The 13,735-nt window shown below is 41.2% G+C and overlaps 3 protein-coding genes across 5 annotated transcripts; 1 reads left to right on the top strand and 2 right to left on the bottom strand.

Moving 5' to 3' along the window:
* Positions 1–2,406: 2,406 nt before the first annotated feature.
* On the bottom strand, positions 2,407–5,068 carry LOC133837629 (serum response factor homolog B-like). Of its 3 annotated transcripts, none has more exons than XM_062268457.1 (3): positions 4,923–5,068; positions 3,634–4,222; positions 2,407–3,564 (listed from the first exon to the last, which is right to left on the bottom strand). In XM_062268457.1, exons 2-3 carry the CDS (start codon positions 4,178–4,180, stop codon positions 2,912–2,914), a joined length of 1,200 nt encoding a protein of 399 aa, XP_062124441.1. In that variant the 5' UTR covers positions 4,181–4,222; positions 4,923–5,068; the 3' UTR covers positions 2,407–2,911. The 3 variants fall into 3 exon arrangements, with proteins under 3 accessions (XP_062124441.1, XP_062124443.1, XP_062124442.1); XM_062268459.1 differs by having other exon boundaries at positions 2,407–3,561; XM_062268458.1 differs by having other exon boundaries at positions 3,634–4,217.
* Positions 5,069–5,655: 587 nt separating this feature from the next.
* On the bottom strand, positions 5,656–7,958 carry LOC133836208 (heat shock protein 68-like). The gene is given in 2 exon segments (XM_062266568.1): positions 5,656–5,882; positions 5,885–7,958. Coding segments are annotated over 2 exon segments (1,932 nt in total). The 5' UTR covers positions 7,722–7,958; the 3' UTR covers positions 5,656–5,787.
* Positions 7,959–8,913: 955 nt separating this feature from the next.
* On the top strand, positions 8,914–11,129 carry LOC133836183 (heat shock protein 68-like). The gene has a single exon (XM_062266517.1). It carries the CDS (start codon positions 9,142–9,144, stop codon positions 11,086–11,088), a length of 1,947 nt encoding a protein of 648 aa, XP_062122501.1. The 5' UTR covers positions 8,914–9,141; the 3' UTR covers positions 11,089–11,129.
* Positions 11,130–13,735: the final 2,606 nt, after the last annotated feature.

Below are 13,735 nucleotides of genomic sequence, written 5' to 3'. Positions count from 1 at the left end.
ATTTAAAACAATATTCCACCATTCGAATGATAAATTAAAATCGAATCGTAAAAGTATTTTCATAAACCAATTAGCTGAAAAGTAACATAAGTCTACTCAGTTTTTATTAACTGTGTGTTTTACATTAAAAGTTTAAATTGGGTGGAGGAATTCTCTTCATTGCAGGCAATCCTTAAATAAAATCGTATTTTTATACCCGCTACCCATAGGGTAGAAGGGTAATATAACTTTGTGGCGACAGGAAATTTATGTAACAGGTAGAAGGAGGCATCGTCGACCCCATAAAGTATATACAGTAGAATCCGGTTATAACGACGCCGCTTATAGCGTCCGTCCGGTTTTGAGACGAAAGTTCGATGACTTGGTGGGTCCCCATACAAATTAAATTGATTAAAACATTAATTAGTTGCATTTTAAAACCTATGGCAACCATAAAAAAAATTTTATTTTTCAACTTTTGGTTTGTAGGTGTTCCGGATATAACGACGGTCCCTTGAAAGTCGCTGTAACCGGATTCTACTGTACTTTATTCTTGACAAGAGTCAACAGCCGAGACGATCAAGCCATGTCCATCTGTCCGTCTGTGTGTCTGTCCGCCTGTCCGTATAAACACCTAGATCGCAGAGACTATAAGAGATAGAGCTATATTTTTTTTCGACAGCAAAATCGAATAAGAAGCGTAATTTTAAAGCTATAGTCGCGAATATACTATATATACAATAATAACTATAGTATTTGTGATTCCTGAAAATTTGGTTGCGATGAGATAAAAATTACTAAAGAAATACTTGTGTATGGGCAAAATTGCCTACTTAACATACTAGCGGTCTTAGTTGCTTTGGCAGACAATCTGGTATATTGTGCCGTCTATGGTATATTTTGATATTCGATATACCAAATATGTCATTTGATATACTTTTAGTATTTCTATAGAATATTATTTTGGGGTATATGGTATATACTGCAATATTTGCTTTTATTCAAAATGGGTAGCGGGTATCTCACAGTCGAGGACTCTCGACTGTAGCTGTTTTACTTGTTTTCTAGTGAAAGTTTAAATTGGTTGGAGAAGCTGTCTTCTTTGCAGGCAATCTTTGAATAAAATCGTATTTTCAAGAATAATTTTAAATAATTGATTCCACAATACATTTTTTGATTATTTTCACACTGAACTCAAAAAGAAAACCAAGAAAATATCCTGATACCTTCCATTTTAAAACTTCTATCGTTGAATACTAAAAATGTTTGGGTCTTTTTGATGATGGGTTTTTGATGATTGGTCGAAAATTAGTGGCAACGTAGTACGGTGTGGAAAATATTTCAAAATTAAATACATTAGTCAGATGAACCATCTTCATAAAAGTGATGCTCATTTCTTTGTCGATTATAACAAAAGTTAATATCAATAGTCTACGCCTTGGTTTTAGGAAGTAGCATGATTATCTATAGATATTCCTAAAAACCTACGGGTAGCGGATATAATTATGGAATTGTGTTGATTTTGTGTTGAAAAAGGCATCAGCTACCATTTAACAGTTCCACACACACCTCAGCAGAATGGTGTATCCGAAAGGATGTTGCCAACAGCGCCAATATATAAACAAGTAAGAAAGTTACAGTCGAGTGTGCTCGACTGTGAGATACCCGCTACCCATTTTTAATAAGGGTAAAATATTGTGGTATTATTTTCAAAATATACCGAAAATACTAAAAAATACTAAAAATATACCAAATGGTATGTTTGGTATACCGATACAGCACACCATTATAAATATACCATAGACGGCACAATATACCAGATTGTCTGCCAAAGCAACTAAGAGCCGTAGTAAGTGGGCGTTTTTGCCCATACAAAAGTATTTCTTTAATAACTTCCACAATTTTTATCTAATCGCAACCAAAGTGGAAGTGGGCGTGGCAAGAATTTGAAACAAACTTGATCTGCGTGCAAACATAACAATACTGTCGAAAAACAATTATAGCTCTATCTCTTATAGTCTCTGAGATCTAGTGTTTCATACGGACAGACGGACAGACACACAGACGGACATGGCTAGATCGTCTCGGCTGTTGACGCTGATCAAGAATATATATACTTTATAGGGTCGGAGATGCCTCCTTCTACCTGTTACATACATTTCCTGCCGGCACAAAGTTATAATACCCTTCTACCCTATGGGTAGCGGGTATAAACAGAATTTTTCTAATGTAACTAAGTTGGTCACACACAATCAAAATGGCCCCCAGCTGAAACATTTATTTTTGCAAGTTTATTTACATTTTTGTACGTTTTTATTTTAATTTGTCATCATATCAAATTTAATTATTTTGTTTGGGTTGTAACGAATTAACATTAATTGTTGTCAGCTTTAGAAACGATCACAACATCAAAATCACAAAAAGGAGTAAGAAGAAGAACTTGAATAAACGAAGAATTGCTGCGGTGCTTAAAATTCGTGATCCAGCCCAGGCATGCTCTTATAATACAAGTACAAAGTCTTGCGGGTCTTATACAATATCTTATTGGAATTTAGCGATGTGTCGGCAACGTAGCCCCTTATCTGATTGACTATCTCCTCAAGTCTATTATTCCGATTATTCAGCTCAAAAATGGCGTCATTGTGGCCATCATCATCAGCAGCAGAGGAGAGCAGCGTTTTTACAATGGAGTCCAGGTGCTCTCTGCTGATCCTGGGATCGATCGCAGCGACTTCTGTCGTTGGTGACACTTTATCTGAAGCAGCTTTTTCTGAAGGCTCCTGCTTTAAAACGCTATTATTTGAAGCTTCTTCCTGATTTAAAGCATCATTGCTTGTGGACTCCTGCTTTGAAGCATCATTGTTTAAGGACGCTTGCTTTGGAGCATCTTTATTGGAAGACTTCCAATAAAGATGCTCCAAAGCAAGCGTCCTTAAAACTCCTCGTGCTTTGAAGCATCAATCTTTGAATACTCCTGGTGCTTTGGAGCATCATTGTTTGGAGACTTTCGCCTTGGATCCTCATTGCTTGAGGACTCCTGCATTGAAGCATCATTGTTTAAGGAGGCTTGCTTTGAAGCATCATTGCTTAAAGATTCCTGCTTAGAATTATTACTGTTTGGAGACTCCCGCTTTGGACCATTATTATTTGAAACCTCTTCATACTTTGGAGCATTATTATTTAAACACTTCTGCTTAGAATCATCGTTGTTTGAGCATACTTCCAGCTTTAAAGCACTATTGCTTACAGATTCCTGCTTAGAATGATTTTTATTTGAGAACTCTTCCTGCTTTGGAGCATCATTATTTGCAGACTCTTTCTGTGAAATGGATTTCTCTGTCAGCAATTTATTGAAAAGGATCAATTTGGGATCTTTTGATGCCTCATTCAATGATGTGTCGAATTCCGGAGGCCCAGGATTGACATCCAACTTCGGCATGGACGAGGCGAATGTCGAGGAGCTCTGCAGCATGCCGTCCAACATCTGATAGATGTTTCCCATGGAGTCAGTCTTGACTTTTTGCCAATTGGTCAAATGGGGCTTTGGAATCCTCGAGACGAAATCCATCATGCAAGGCTCAGCTGCTGGTATATGAAGGGAATTTAGGGTTAAGGAATTGAATGCAATTTTATTAATATTGAATCTTTACTTACCAGGTGTATTACGTCTGCGCATCTCCGGCCTATTGACCAGACTCTGTGAACGCGGCGCCACACGTACTTTGTGTGATCCCTGCTGATCTGCTGGCTTGGAAGGGATCACGATGCTGTTGCTGCGTTTCACTTGTGCGTTCGTTAAAGGATACGACTTTCTACCGATTCGTTCTTCCGCGTTCTTCTTGTTGAGCATGTAAAATTTATGAAACCAGAGCATAAACTTGTTGGTCAACCTTTTAATGCACTCCTGCTGCGCTGCATCCCGAAAGGTGCGTAGCTTGGCAAGTGCAAGATGCAATAGGCAAAAATTTCTATCGATCTCAACGGGCAGAGTGCAATTGAAGATCACCTTCTTCAGATCCATCACTTGGGGAAAGAGTTTGTGCACCAATTGACAGTAGATGGTGCCGGTCTTCATCTCGCTGAGATCCTCGAGCTGAATACCGAGTTCATCATAGACCCAATTTAACAGGAAACGAGGCGACTTCTTATCGCTGTCCAAAAGAGGCACATACTGAGCACTGACAGAAGTGGATCTACTCATATTGATAGTTATCTTCTGTTACTTTAATGTAAAACCTCTGAACTTGAAGAAGAGACGTGTAGGAATTCTTTAGTTATTTTTTCAAAAGAAGCGAAAGAATTCTGTAGTTTTTTGTCCTTCATTTCCGACAAAATTTAGAAGAATTTACTCATACGATTACTCCAATGTATACTATAGGAATTATATTATTATTTTCTATTGTTATCTATCTTCTCTTCCTTTTAGAAGAATTAAAGTAGTTACTCGTAAGATAAATCCAATTTATGGTATACAAGCAAAATTAATCAAATTCGATTCCTGGTCTAAATGCAAATCTACGCTATTCATGTTCAATGAATAACAAAACTATGGTAGTATAAAATATTAAAATTGTAAATAAACAGCTTAGTAAATTCTTAAGATTCACGTATATCAACAAGGAATTGTTAACCGCGTTTTAGAGTACCCTCAATTTATAGAAGTGTAGAAATTCTATTTTTACTATTCATTTAAATTAAGAAGAATTAAAAGCACGCTTGCCTTTTATATCATGACTCCAATGTATACTAATACTCCAATGATTCCTAATCTGTTTACTACATTTGTAAATCTGCGCTGTTCATTTTAATGAACAACAAAACTATGAGAATGAAAATAAATATGCAAGCAATTTAAATATGCAAGCAAGTTTGTAGCTTAGATAATACTTAAGATTAAAGAGGAACGCTTTATAGACACCACTATTAAAGTTGTTTGTACTCACCACTCGCTGTTTAATGTAACCAAACTTGTAAATTTATTAAAATTTATAAAACGTTACAATATATAAAGATTTTTTAAAGAAATTTTTCTAGTAGAGATGTAAAATTCTCCAAAATTCGAATTGTAATAATGGCTTACACTGACTGAGCGACAAAGCAACAATCAACAATTCTCACCGCTTGCTGTGATCTTAGGAAAGTAACTTCAAATTGATTTTGAACATCTAAAATCAAGACTTAGAAGAATATAACCATTAAGAACACACAAAAACTCTTCTTGAGGAAATTTCCTTTCAAATTGTTTAGCATTTAATATTAATTCATAGAACAGAACAACTCTTAACGGAATTTCATTTCAAATGTTTAGCATCTAAGATTAAAATTAATAACATAAAACTGTTCTTTGGGAAATTTCTTTTCGAATTGTTTAGCACCTAAAAATAAAACGCTGCGCGCTTCGTTAGAACTTCGAATTTTCGAATGAGGCGAAGAGGCTCGGTGTTCGAAATTCGAATCGCAGCGCACGGCCCGACTGGGGCTGCAATAATACTGTTTTTAATTATACAAAAATTTGTATGGGCTGGAGCATCTATGTATTGTATGGTTAGTGGTAATATCTTAACAAACATAAGTGCCACCTTCAAAGTTCATCAAACAATTTTTTATTACTTGCTGTTGCACTGAGGAAAGACTTCCCCTACTTCTAGTAACCCTCCAAATCAAAAATCATTAAGATTTAGATTAAACAATAACATTTTTATTGAATGTAATTCATTTTAAATAAACCTAACTTTATACATAAATATTTTACTAATTTTTGGTTGAGATCTAATTTAAATTGATTATCACTAGATGCTAATACTGTTCTTAATCCACCTCCTCAACAGTGGGACCTTTGTATCCGCCACTGCCGAAGCCTCCAGCCTGTTGACCACAGCTGGACGCCTGAGGATTAGCTCCACTTGCAGCTCCTGCTGGTGCATCTTGGTCATGATAGGAGTGCAGAACTTGGTGAGCTCCTGCAGTTTGTACTCGAACTCCTCCTTGTCGGCTGTGGTGTTGCCATCGAGCCACTTGATGGTCTCGCTGCACTTCTCGAGCACACTGCTCTTGTCTTCTGCAGATATTCTGTCGCCAGTTGCCTGTTCGGCAGCCTCCTTCACACCAAAGACATAGCTTTCCAGCTGGTTGCGGGCGGCGATTCTCTGGCGGTGCTTCTCGTCCTCCTCGGCGTACTTCTCGGCTTCGCTCAGCATGCGATCAATGTCGGCTTGCGATAGGCGACCCTTGTCGTTCTTAATGGTTATATTCTTCACATTGCCTGTGCCCATCTCCTTGGCACTCACATTGAGAATGCCGTTGGCATCCAAGTCGAAGGTGACTTCCACTTTTGGAACACCGCGAGGCGCTGGTGGAATGCCCGTAAGGTCGAAGTTGCCCAGCACGTTGTTATCCTTGGTCAGGGCACGCTCTCCCTCAAACACCTGGATGCTCACAGCGGGCTGGTTGTCCGCGTATGTGGTGAAGGTCTTCGACTGCTTGCAAGGTATCCGGCTGTTGCGCTCAATGAGTTTTGTCATCACACCACCAGCTGTCTCTATGCCCAGGGACAGTGGCGCCACGTCCACAAGCAGAACGTCTTTAATCTGGCTGCTCTCGTCTCCAGATAGAATTGCAGCCTGAATGGCGGCACCATAGGCCACCGCTTCGTCTGGGTTGATGGACAGGTTAAGGCTCTTGCCGCAGAAGAAGTTCTGCAGCAGGCTCTGCACTTTGGGAATACGAGTTGAGCCGCCAACCAAAACGATGTCGTGAATCTGGTTCTTGTCCATCTTTGCATCATTCAGGGCCTTCTCCACCGGCTGCAGTGTGTTGCGGAACAGGTCGCCGCAGAGCTCCTCGAACCGTGCCCGACTAATCTTTGTGTAGAAGTCATGACCCTCAAAGAGAGCATCAATCTCAATGGATGCCTCACTGCTTGAAGACAACGTGCGCTTCGCTCGCTCCGCTGCCGTCCGCAAGCGACGCAGGGCTCGTGGATTTGAGCGCAAATCCTTCTTGAATTTCCGCTTAAACTCCTCCGCCAAATGGTTAACGAGTCTGTTGTCGAAGTCCTCGCCTCCCAGATGTGTATCTCCAGCCGTTGCCCGCACCTCGAACAGCGAGCCTTCGTCAATGGTCAGGATTGACACATCGAAAGTGCCGCCGCCCAAATCGAATATCAGCACATTGCGTTCACCCTTCAGATTCTTGTCCAGCCCATAGGCCAGAGCTGCCGCTGTCGGTTCATTTATAATGCGCAGCACATTCAACCCAGCAATGGCACCAGCATCTTTCGTAGCCTGCCGCTGCGAATCGTTGAAATACGCTGGCACTGTGATCACCGCGTCTTTGATCGAGCTGCCCAGATACGCCTCAGCTGTCTCCTTCATCTTGGTGAGCACCATTGAGCTGATCTCCTCAGGGGCAAATCGCTTCTGCTCCCCCTTGAACTCAACGCTCATCTTTGGCTTGCCACAGTCGTTGACCACTTGGAATGGCCAGTGCTTCATATCCTCCTGAATCTTCGAGTCATCGAACTTGCGTCCAATCAAACGTTTCGCATCGAACAGACTGTTCTTTGGATTCATGGCCACTTGGTTCTTGGCCGCGTCTCCGATCAACCTCTCCGAGTCTGTGAATGCCACATAGCTGGGCGTCGTTCTGTTACCCTGGTCGTTGGCTATGATCTCCACCTTGCCGTGCTGGAACACACCGACGCACGAGTACGTGGTGCCCAAGTCAATACCAATAGCAGGCATTTTGTATCTGTGAGTTACTTCTTCTGCTTTGACTAACTGATTGTATCTTCAATTTGAGTGTTTGAACACTTCTTTTACTTTACTTTACTTTTACTTTAATTCAACTTCTTTTTAAATTGTTCTCAGTTTGTACTTTCTTTAATGCACAATATTCTTTTAAATAATTCTTTAATATAGTTTGTTTGTTAGCTTGTTCAGCTTCTCTCTTTGCTTCGCTCTGTTTCAGTGTTTTCACTTCAACTGTTTGTTTTGAATTGTGACGAGGTGGAAATTTGCGCCGCTATTTATACCAAAACCCAGGGTGGTGGAATTTTCTGGTTGCCCCTCTCTAGAAGAGTGTGGAATGTTCCACCCGAAAGAGAGAGAGAGAGAGAGTGAGAGCGAACTAAGCAGAGTAGGAACCATGATACAATTATACATATATATAATTGTATCATGGGTGGAACTTTCGAGAGTCCGCAATGGAAGAGCGCAAAGTGTTCGAGATTGTTCGAGAGTGCGAAACGTTGACGGAGCAGACAAATGTGTGTGAGGGGAAGTTATTGTTTATTTTTGTTTACAATAACTAAGAGGTTGTCGTAGGTTAGTATTGAGTATAAATATATTGTGCAGTCATAATGTTGCTATTAATAGTTTCAATCATCCCGAACACTTAAACATATTCAGAAGCTTCTAAAAATATAAATGCTATTGACGTATTTAACAATCTTTATCTAAATAATATATCTAAAATCCTATCTTTCTAACCAATCTAACATATAAAATATAGAGTCCATAAGAAATATGCTGTGATTAGACTATAGATATAAGTAGGTAGGTAATATGTAGTAAATATAACAATACATAGACATTTACATAGATTGATAAAAATATCAGACAACGCACTTAGCCTATTTTCCGGCAGGCCGCGCTATTCTGAACATTTACATCTTTGATGAACTACTCGAACAGTAACAAATCAATATATTAACAATCTTTTGCTACGTCAAAAAGTTAACAAACTAAAAGCTTGTCAACAGTTCAGAGTAAACTGAACTTATATTTATACTCGCAGTCATTGTATATCTCGCTCTCGCGCACTCGAATGCGAGAACATTCCACACTCTTCTAGAGAGGGGAACCAGAAAATTCCACCACCCTGGGTTTTGGTATAAATAGCGGCGCAAATTTCCACCTCGTCACAATTCAAATCAAACAGTTGAAGTGAAAACACTGAAACAGAGCGAAGCAAAGAGAGAAGCTGAACAAGCTAACAAACAAACAAATATAAAAGAATTATTTAAAAGAATATTGTGCATTAAAGAAAGTACAAACTGAGAACAATTTAAAAAGAAGTTGAATTAAAGTAAAAGTGTTCAAACACTCAAATTGAAGATACAATCAGTTAGTCAAAGCAGAAGAAGTAACTCACAGATACAAAATGCCTGCTATTGGTATTGACTTGGGCACCACGTACTCGTGCGTCGGTGTGTTCCAGCACGGCAAGGTGGAGATCATAGCCAACGACCAGGGTAACAGAACGACGCCCAGCTATGTGGCATTCACAGACTCGGAGAGGTTGATCGGAGACGCGGCCAAGAACCAAGTGGCCATGAATCCAAAGAACAGTCTGTTCGATGCGAAACGTTTGATTGGACGCAAGTTCGATGACTCGAAGATTCAGGAGGATATGAAGCACTGGCCATTCCAAGTGGTCAACGACTGTGGCAAGCCAAAGATGAGCGTTGAGTTCAAGGGGGAGCAGAAGCGATTTGCCCCTGAGGAGATCAGCTCAATGGTGCTCACCAAGATGAAGGAGACAGCTGAGGCGTATCTGGGCAGCTCGATCAAAGACGCGGTGATCACAGTGCCAGCGTATTTCAACGATTCGCAGCGGCAGGCTACGAAAGATGCTGGTGCCATTGCTGGGTTGAATGTGCTGCGCATTATAAATGAACCGACAGCGGCAGCTCTGGCCTATGGGCTGGACAAGAATCTGAAGGGTGAACGCAATGTGCTGATATTCGATTTGGGCGGCGGCACTTTCGATGTGTCAATCCTGACCATTGACGAAGGCTCGCTGTTCGAGGTGCGGGCAACGGCTGGAGATACACATCTGGGAGGCGAGGACTTCGACAACAGACTCGTTAACCATTTGGCGGAGGAGTTTAAGCGGAAATTCAAGAAGGATTTGCGCTCAAATCCACGAGCCCTGCGTCGCTTGCGGACGGCAGCGGAGCGAGCGAAGCGCACGTTGTCTTCAAGCAGTGAGGCATCCATTGAGATTGATGCTCTCTTTGAGGGTCATGACTTCTACACAAAGATTAGTCGGGCACGGTTCGAGGAGCTCTGCGGCGACCTGTTCCGCAACACACTGCAGCCGGTGGAGAAGGCCCTGAATGATGCAAAGATGGACAAGAACCAGATTCACGACATCGTTTTGGTTGGCGGCTCAACTCGTATTCCCAAAGTGCAGAGCCTGCTGCAGAACTTCTTCTGCGGCAAGAGCCTTAACCTGTCCATCAACCCAGACGAAGCGGTGGCCTATGGTGCCGCCATTCAGGCTGCAATTCTATCTGGAGACGAGAGCAGCCAGATTAAAGACGTTCTGCTTGTGGACGTGGCGCCACTGTCCCTGGGCATAGAGACAGCTGGTGGTGTGATGACAAAACTCATTGAGCGCAACAGCCGGATACCTTGCAAGCAGTCGAAGACCTTCACCACATACGCGGACAACCAGCCCGCTGTGAGCATCCAGGTGTTTGAGGGAGAGCGTGCCCTGACCAAGGATAACAACGTGCTGGGCAACTTCGACCTTACGGGCATTCCACCAGCGCCTCGCGGTGTTCCAAAAGTGGAAGTCACCTTCGACTTGGATGCCAACGGCATTCTCAATGTGAGTGCCAAGGAGATGGGCACAGGCAATGTGAAGAATATAACCATTAAGAACGACAAGGGTCGCCTATCGCAAGCCGACATTGATCGCATGCTGAGCGAAGCCGAGAAGTACGCCGAGGAGGACGAGAAGCACCGCCAGAGAATCGCCGCCCGCAACCAGCTGGAAAGCTATGTCTTTGGTGTGAAGGAGGCTGCCGAACAGGCAACTGGACAGACAGACAGAATATCTGCGGAAGACAAGAGCAGTGTGCTCGAGAAGTGCAGCGAGACCATCAAGTGGCTCGATGGCAACACCACAGCCGACAAGGAGGAGTTCGAGTACAAACTGCAGGAGCTCACCAAGTTCTGCACTCCCATCATGACCAAGATGCACCAGCAGGGAGCTGCAGCTGGAGCTGGAGCTAATCCTCAGGCGTCCAGCTGTGGTCAACAGGCTGGAGGCTTCGGCAGTGGCGGATACAAAGGTCCCACTGTTGAGGAGGTGGATTAAAATATTGTAGAAAATAGCCAAAGAAGACTGATAAAATAATATATATTAATAGACAATATAGAATACTATATATAGAATACTATAGAATACTATATATTGAAATAGATATATTAAAATATCGTTAATAAATTATTGTTTTAAATTGAATAATGTTATCGTATTTATTACAACTTATAGTTGAACACACTAAGTATGTTAGAAATATAAATTCTAGTTATGAATAAAAGACATTTATTTATAAAGTAAAACAACTAATTGTTTTTATTTAACTCCTTCGTTTTTTGGTACCAATCTACCAAGGAACCTTCGTATACCCAGACATTGGTATAACCCAGATCAATTGCTTGTTCTGCAGATTTTCTAGCTCTTTCCCGGATCGACAGGAGAAAATTAGTTGGGTGGATGTGGATGGCTTCACACGACCAAATAAAGCATAGAACTCAAGTTGACTCGTTGAGTCTCCCAGAATCTTGGTCAAAAGGTTCATATCAATATTAATGCTTCCTGGTATCTCTCAGTTTCTTCAACTTCCTTCACAGTCCTGACATCGATAACTAACTTGTCCGGCGTTTCCAGGATTCTTTTTACAGCGTTGAAATCGACCTTTCCTATGCTTTTGTTATTTGTGGAGTACGCGAAATTTGGCCAACTTTTATTGGTTCTGCCCAAAATATTCCGAACTTTCGGTCGAATACTACAGAATATTGTTTTAAACATTTCCGAATTCGAATTATTTAAAACAATATTCCACCATTCGAATCGTAAAAGTATTTTCATAAACCAATTAGCTGAAAAGTAACATAAGTCTACTCAGTTTTTATTAACTGTGTATTTTTACATTAAAAGTTTAAATTGGGTGGAGGAACTCTCTTCTTGGCAGGCAATCCTTAAATAAAATCGTATTTTTATACCCGGTACCCATAGGGTAGAAGGGTATTATAACTTTGTGCCGACAGGAAATTTATGTAACAGGTAGAAGGAGGCATCGTCGACCCCATAAAGTATATACTTTATTCTTAATTAGCGCCAACAGCCGAGACGATCAAGCCATGTCCGTCTGTCCGTCTGTGTGTCTGTCCGTCTGTCCGTATGAAACACTAGATCTCAGAGACTATAAGAGATAGAGCTATAATTGTTTTTCGACAGTATTGTTATGTTTGCACGCAGATCAAGTTTGTTTCAAATTTATGCCACGCCCACTTCCGCCCACGCAAATCAAAAAATCGAATAACAAGCGTAATTTTAAAGCTAGATTTGCGAATTTTGGTATATACAATATACAATAACTATAGTAGTTATGATTCCTGAAAATTTTGTTGCGATTAGATAAAAATTGTCAAAATTACTAAAGAAATACTTACTAGGGCTCTTAGTTGCTTTGGCCGACAATCTGGTACATTGTGCCGTCTATGGTATATTTTGAATGGTATACTATATAGATATACTGTGGTGTATGCACATATGAGTTCTTATTACACAACATAAATATTGAGCGGCAACACTTTGTTAGCCGAAGTCAAAACACTTTGTTGTTATACCAATAATGAACACAGGGCATTGCCTTTGTCCCTCAGCGACAGCGTTCTAAGTGCCAAACACATTTCAAGTGCATACGTAATATGATATGCACTCATTGCATTCACCACTTAAAGCCGAGTCAGCATGGTTTCCATGCTGACCGCTTATATACAAACATATTTGCATAACTCTCTGCCCGTTTTACATACTGTTACTTTACTTATATACATATATGTATATAAAGAGCGGCTGCTCTGCCGCTGCGCCGACAGCTAACAAGCCTTAGTGTAAGAAAAGAGTACATTCGAATAAAGACACTGAACTGGAAAAGTCATATCTTTAAACCGACCGTGACTTCGGTTCAATAAGAATCTGAAGTAAAGAAAAACGAACTTATGCAGTGCATAAGAAAGAAAGAAATTAAGCATCAAGTGAAAATTCGGCCAACATAAGCAACAACAGCAACATAACTTCAACACCACTGGCGAGCATCTCACAGAAGCTGGAGGCAAGAATCGGCGGAGCACCAGGAACCACATTGTTGAAGCTTAACGCAGTGAGAGTGGCAGTAGAGTGATATGGGTGGCAGAAGAGGCGGTGTAGCAAAACGCTTAAGAGACCGAAGGGCTCAACTGCAAAACTGCTAAACAGCAACGACACGTTGCCGTCGAGCACATCTGCAAAGTTACGCGCAGAGCTCGAGCATATAAAAGCCTTGCTAGCAGAGAAGAAAAATCAAGAGCCGATGCCCATAACCACCTACACTGCAATTCAAAACTTATGCAAATCAATAACAAAATCTCAACCACCGCCTCCAAAGAAGATACCAGCCCTGATGAAGACATGCCCAAACGACTGCGAGGGACCACTAAGCTCACCGCATTGTGAGTTCACCTGTGCAGCCAGCACCTGTGCCCCTACGAAGAAGTAGAAGAAATAGCAGCCTGTGCAGCCAGCACCGGCCACGTGTAGCGCAACAAGCTCGGAACAACACTCGGAAAGTGAGCCGACAGCGCTTCTAAGAGCGCCCACCGATAGCATCGATCTTTTTTTCTCATTCTTGCACTGCGATGCATAAAATTTAATTATAAAATATAAAATTGTAAAAATGAGCGGAAGAAAATCTGCT

Source organism: Drosophila sulfurigaster, chromosome 2R (assembly GCF_023558435.1).
Source record: "Drosophila sulfurigaster albostrigata strain 15112-1811.04 chromosome 2R, ASM2355843v2, whole genome shotgun sequence".
NCBI classification, from domain to species: Eukaryota; Metazoa; Arthropoda; class Insecta; order Diptera; family Drosophilidae; genus Drosophila; species Drosophila sulfurigaster.
Note: the sequence above shows the minus strand (reverse complement) of the source record. Positions and strands in the feature narration are given on the sequence as shown.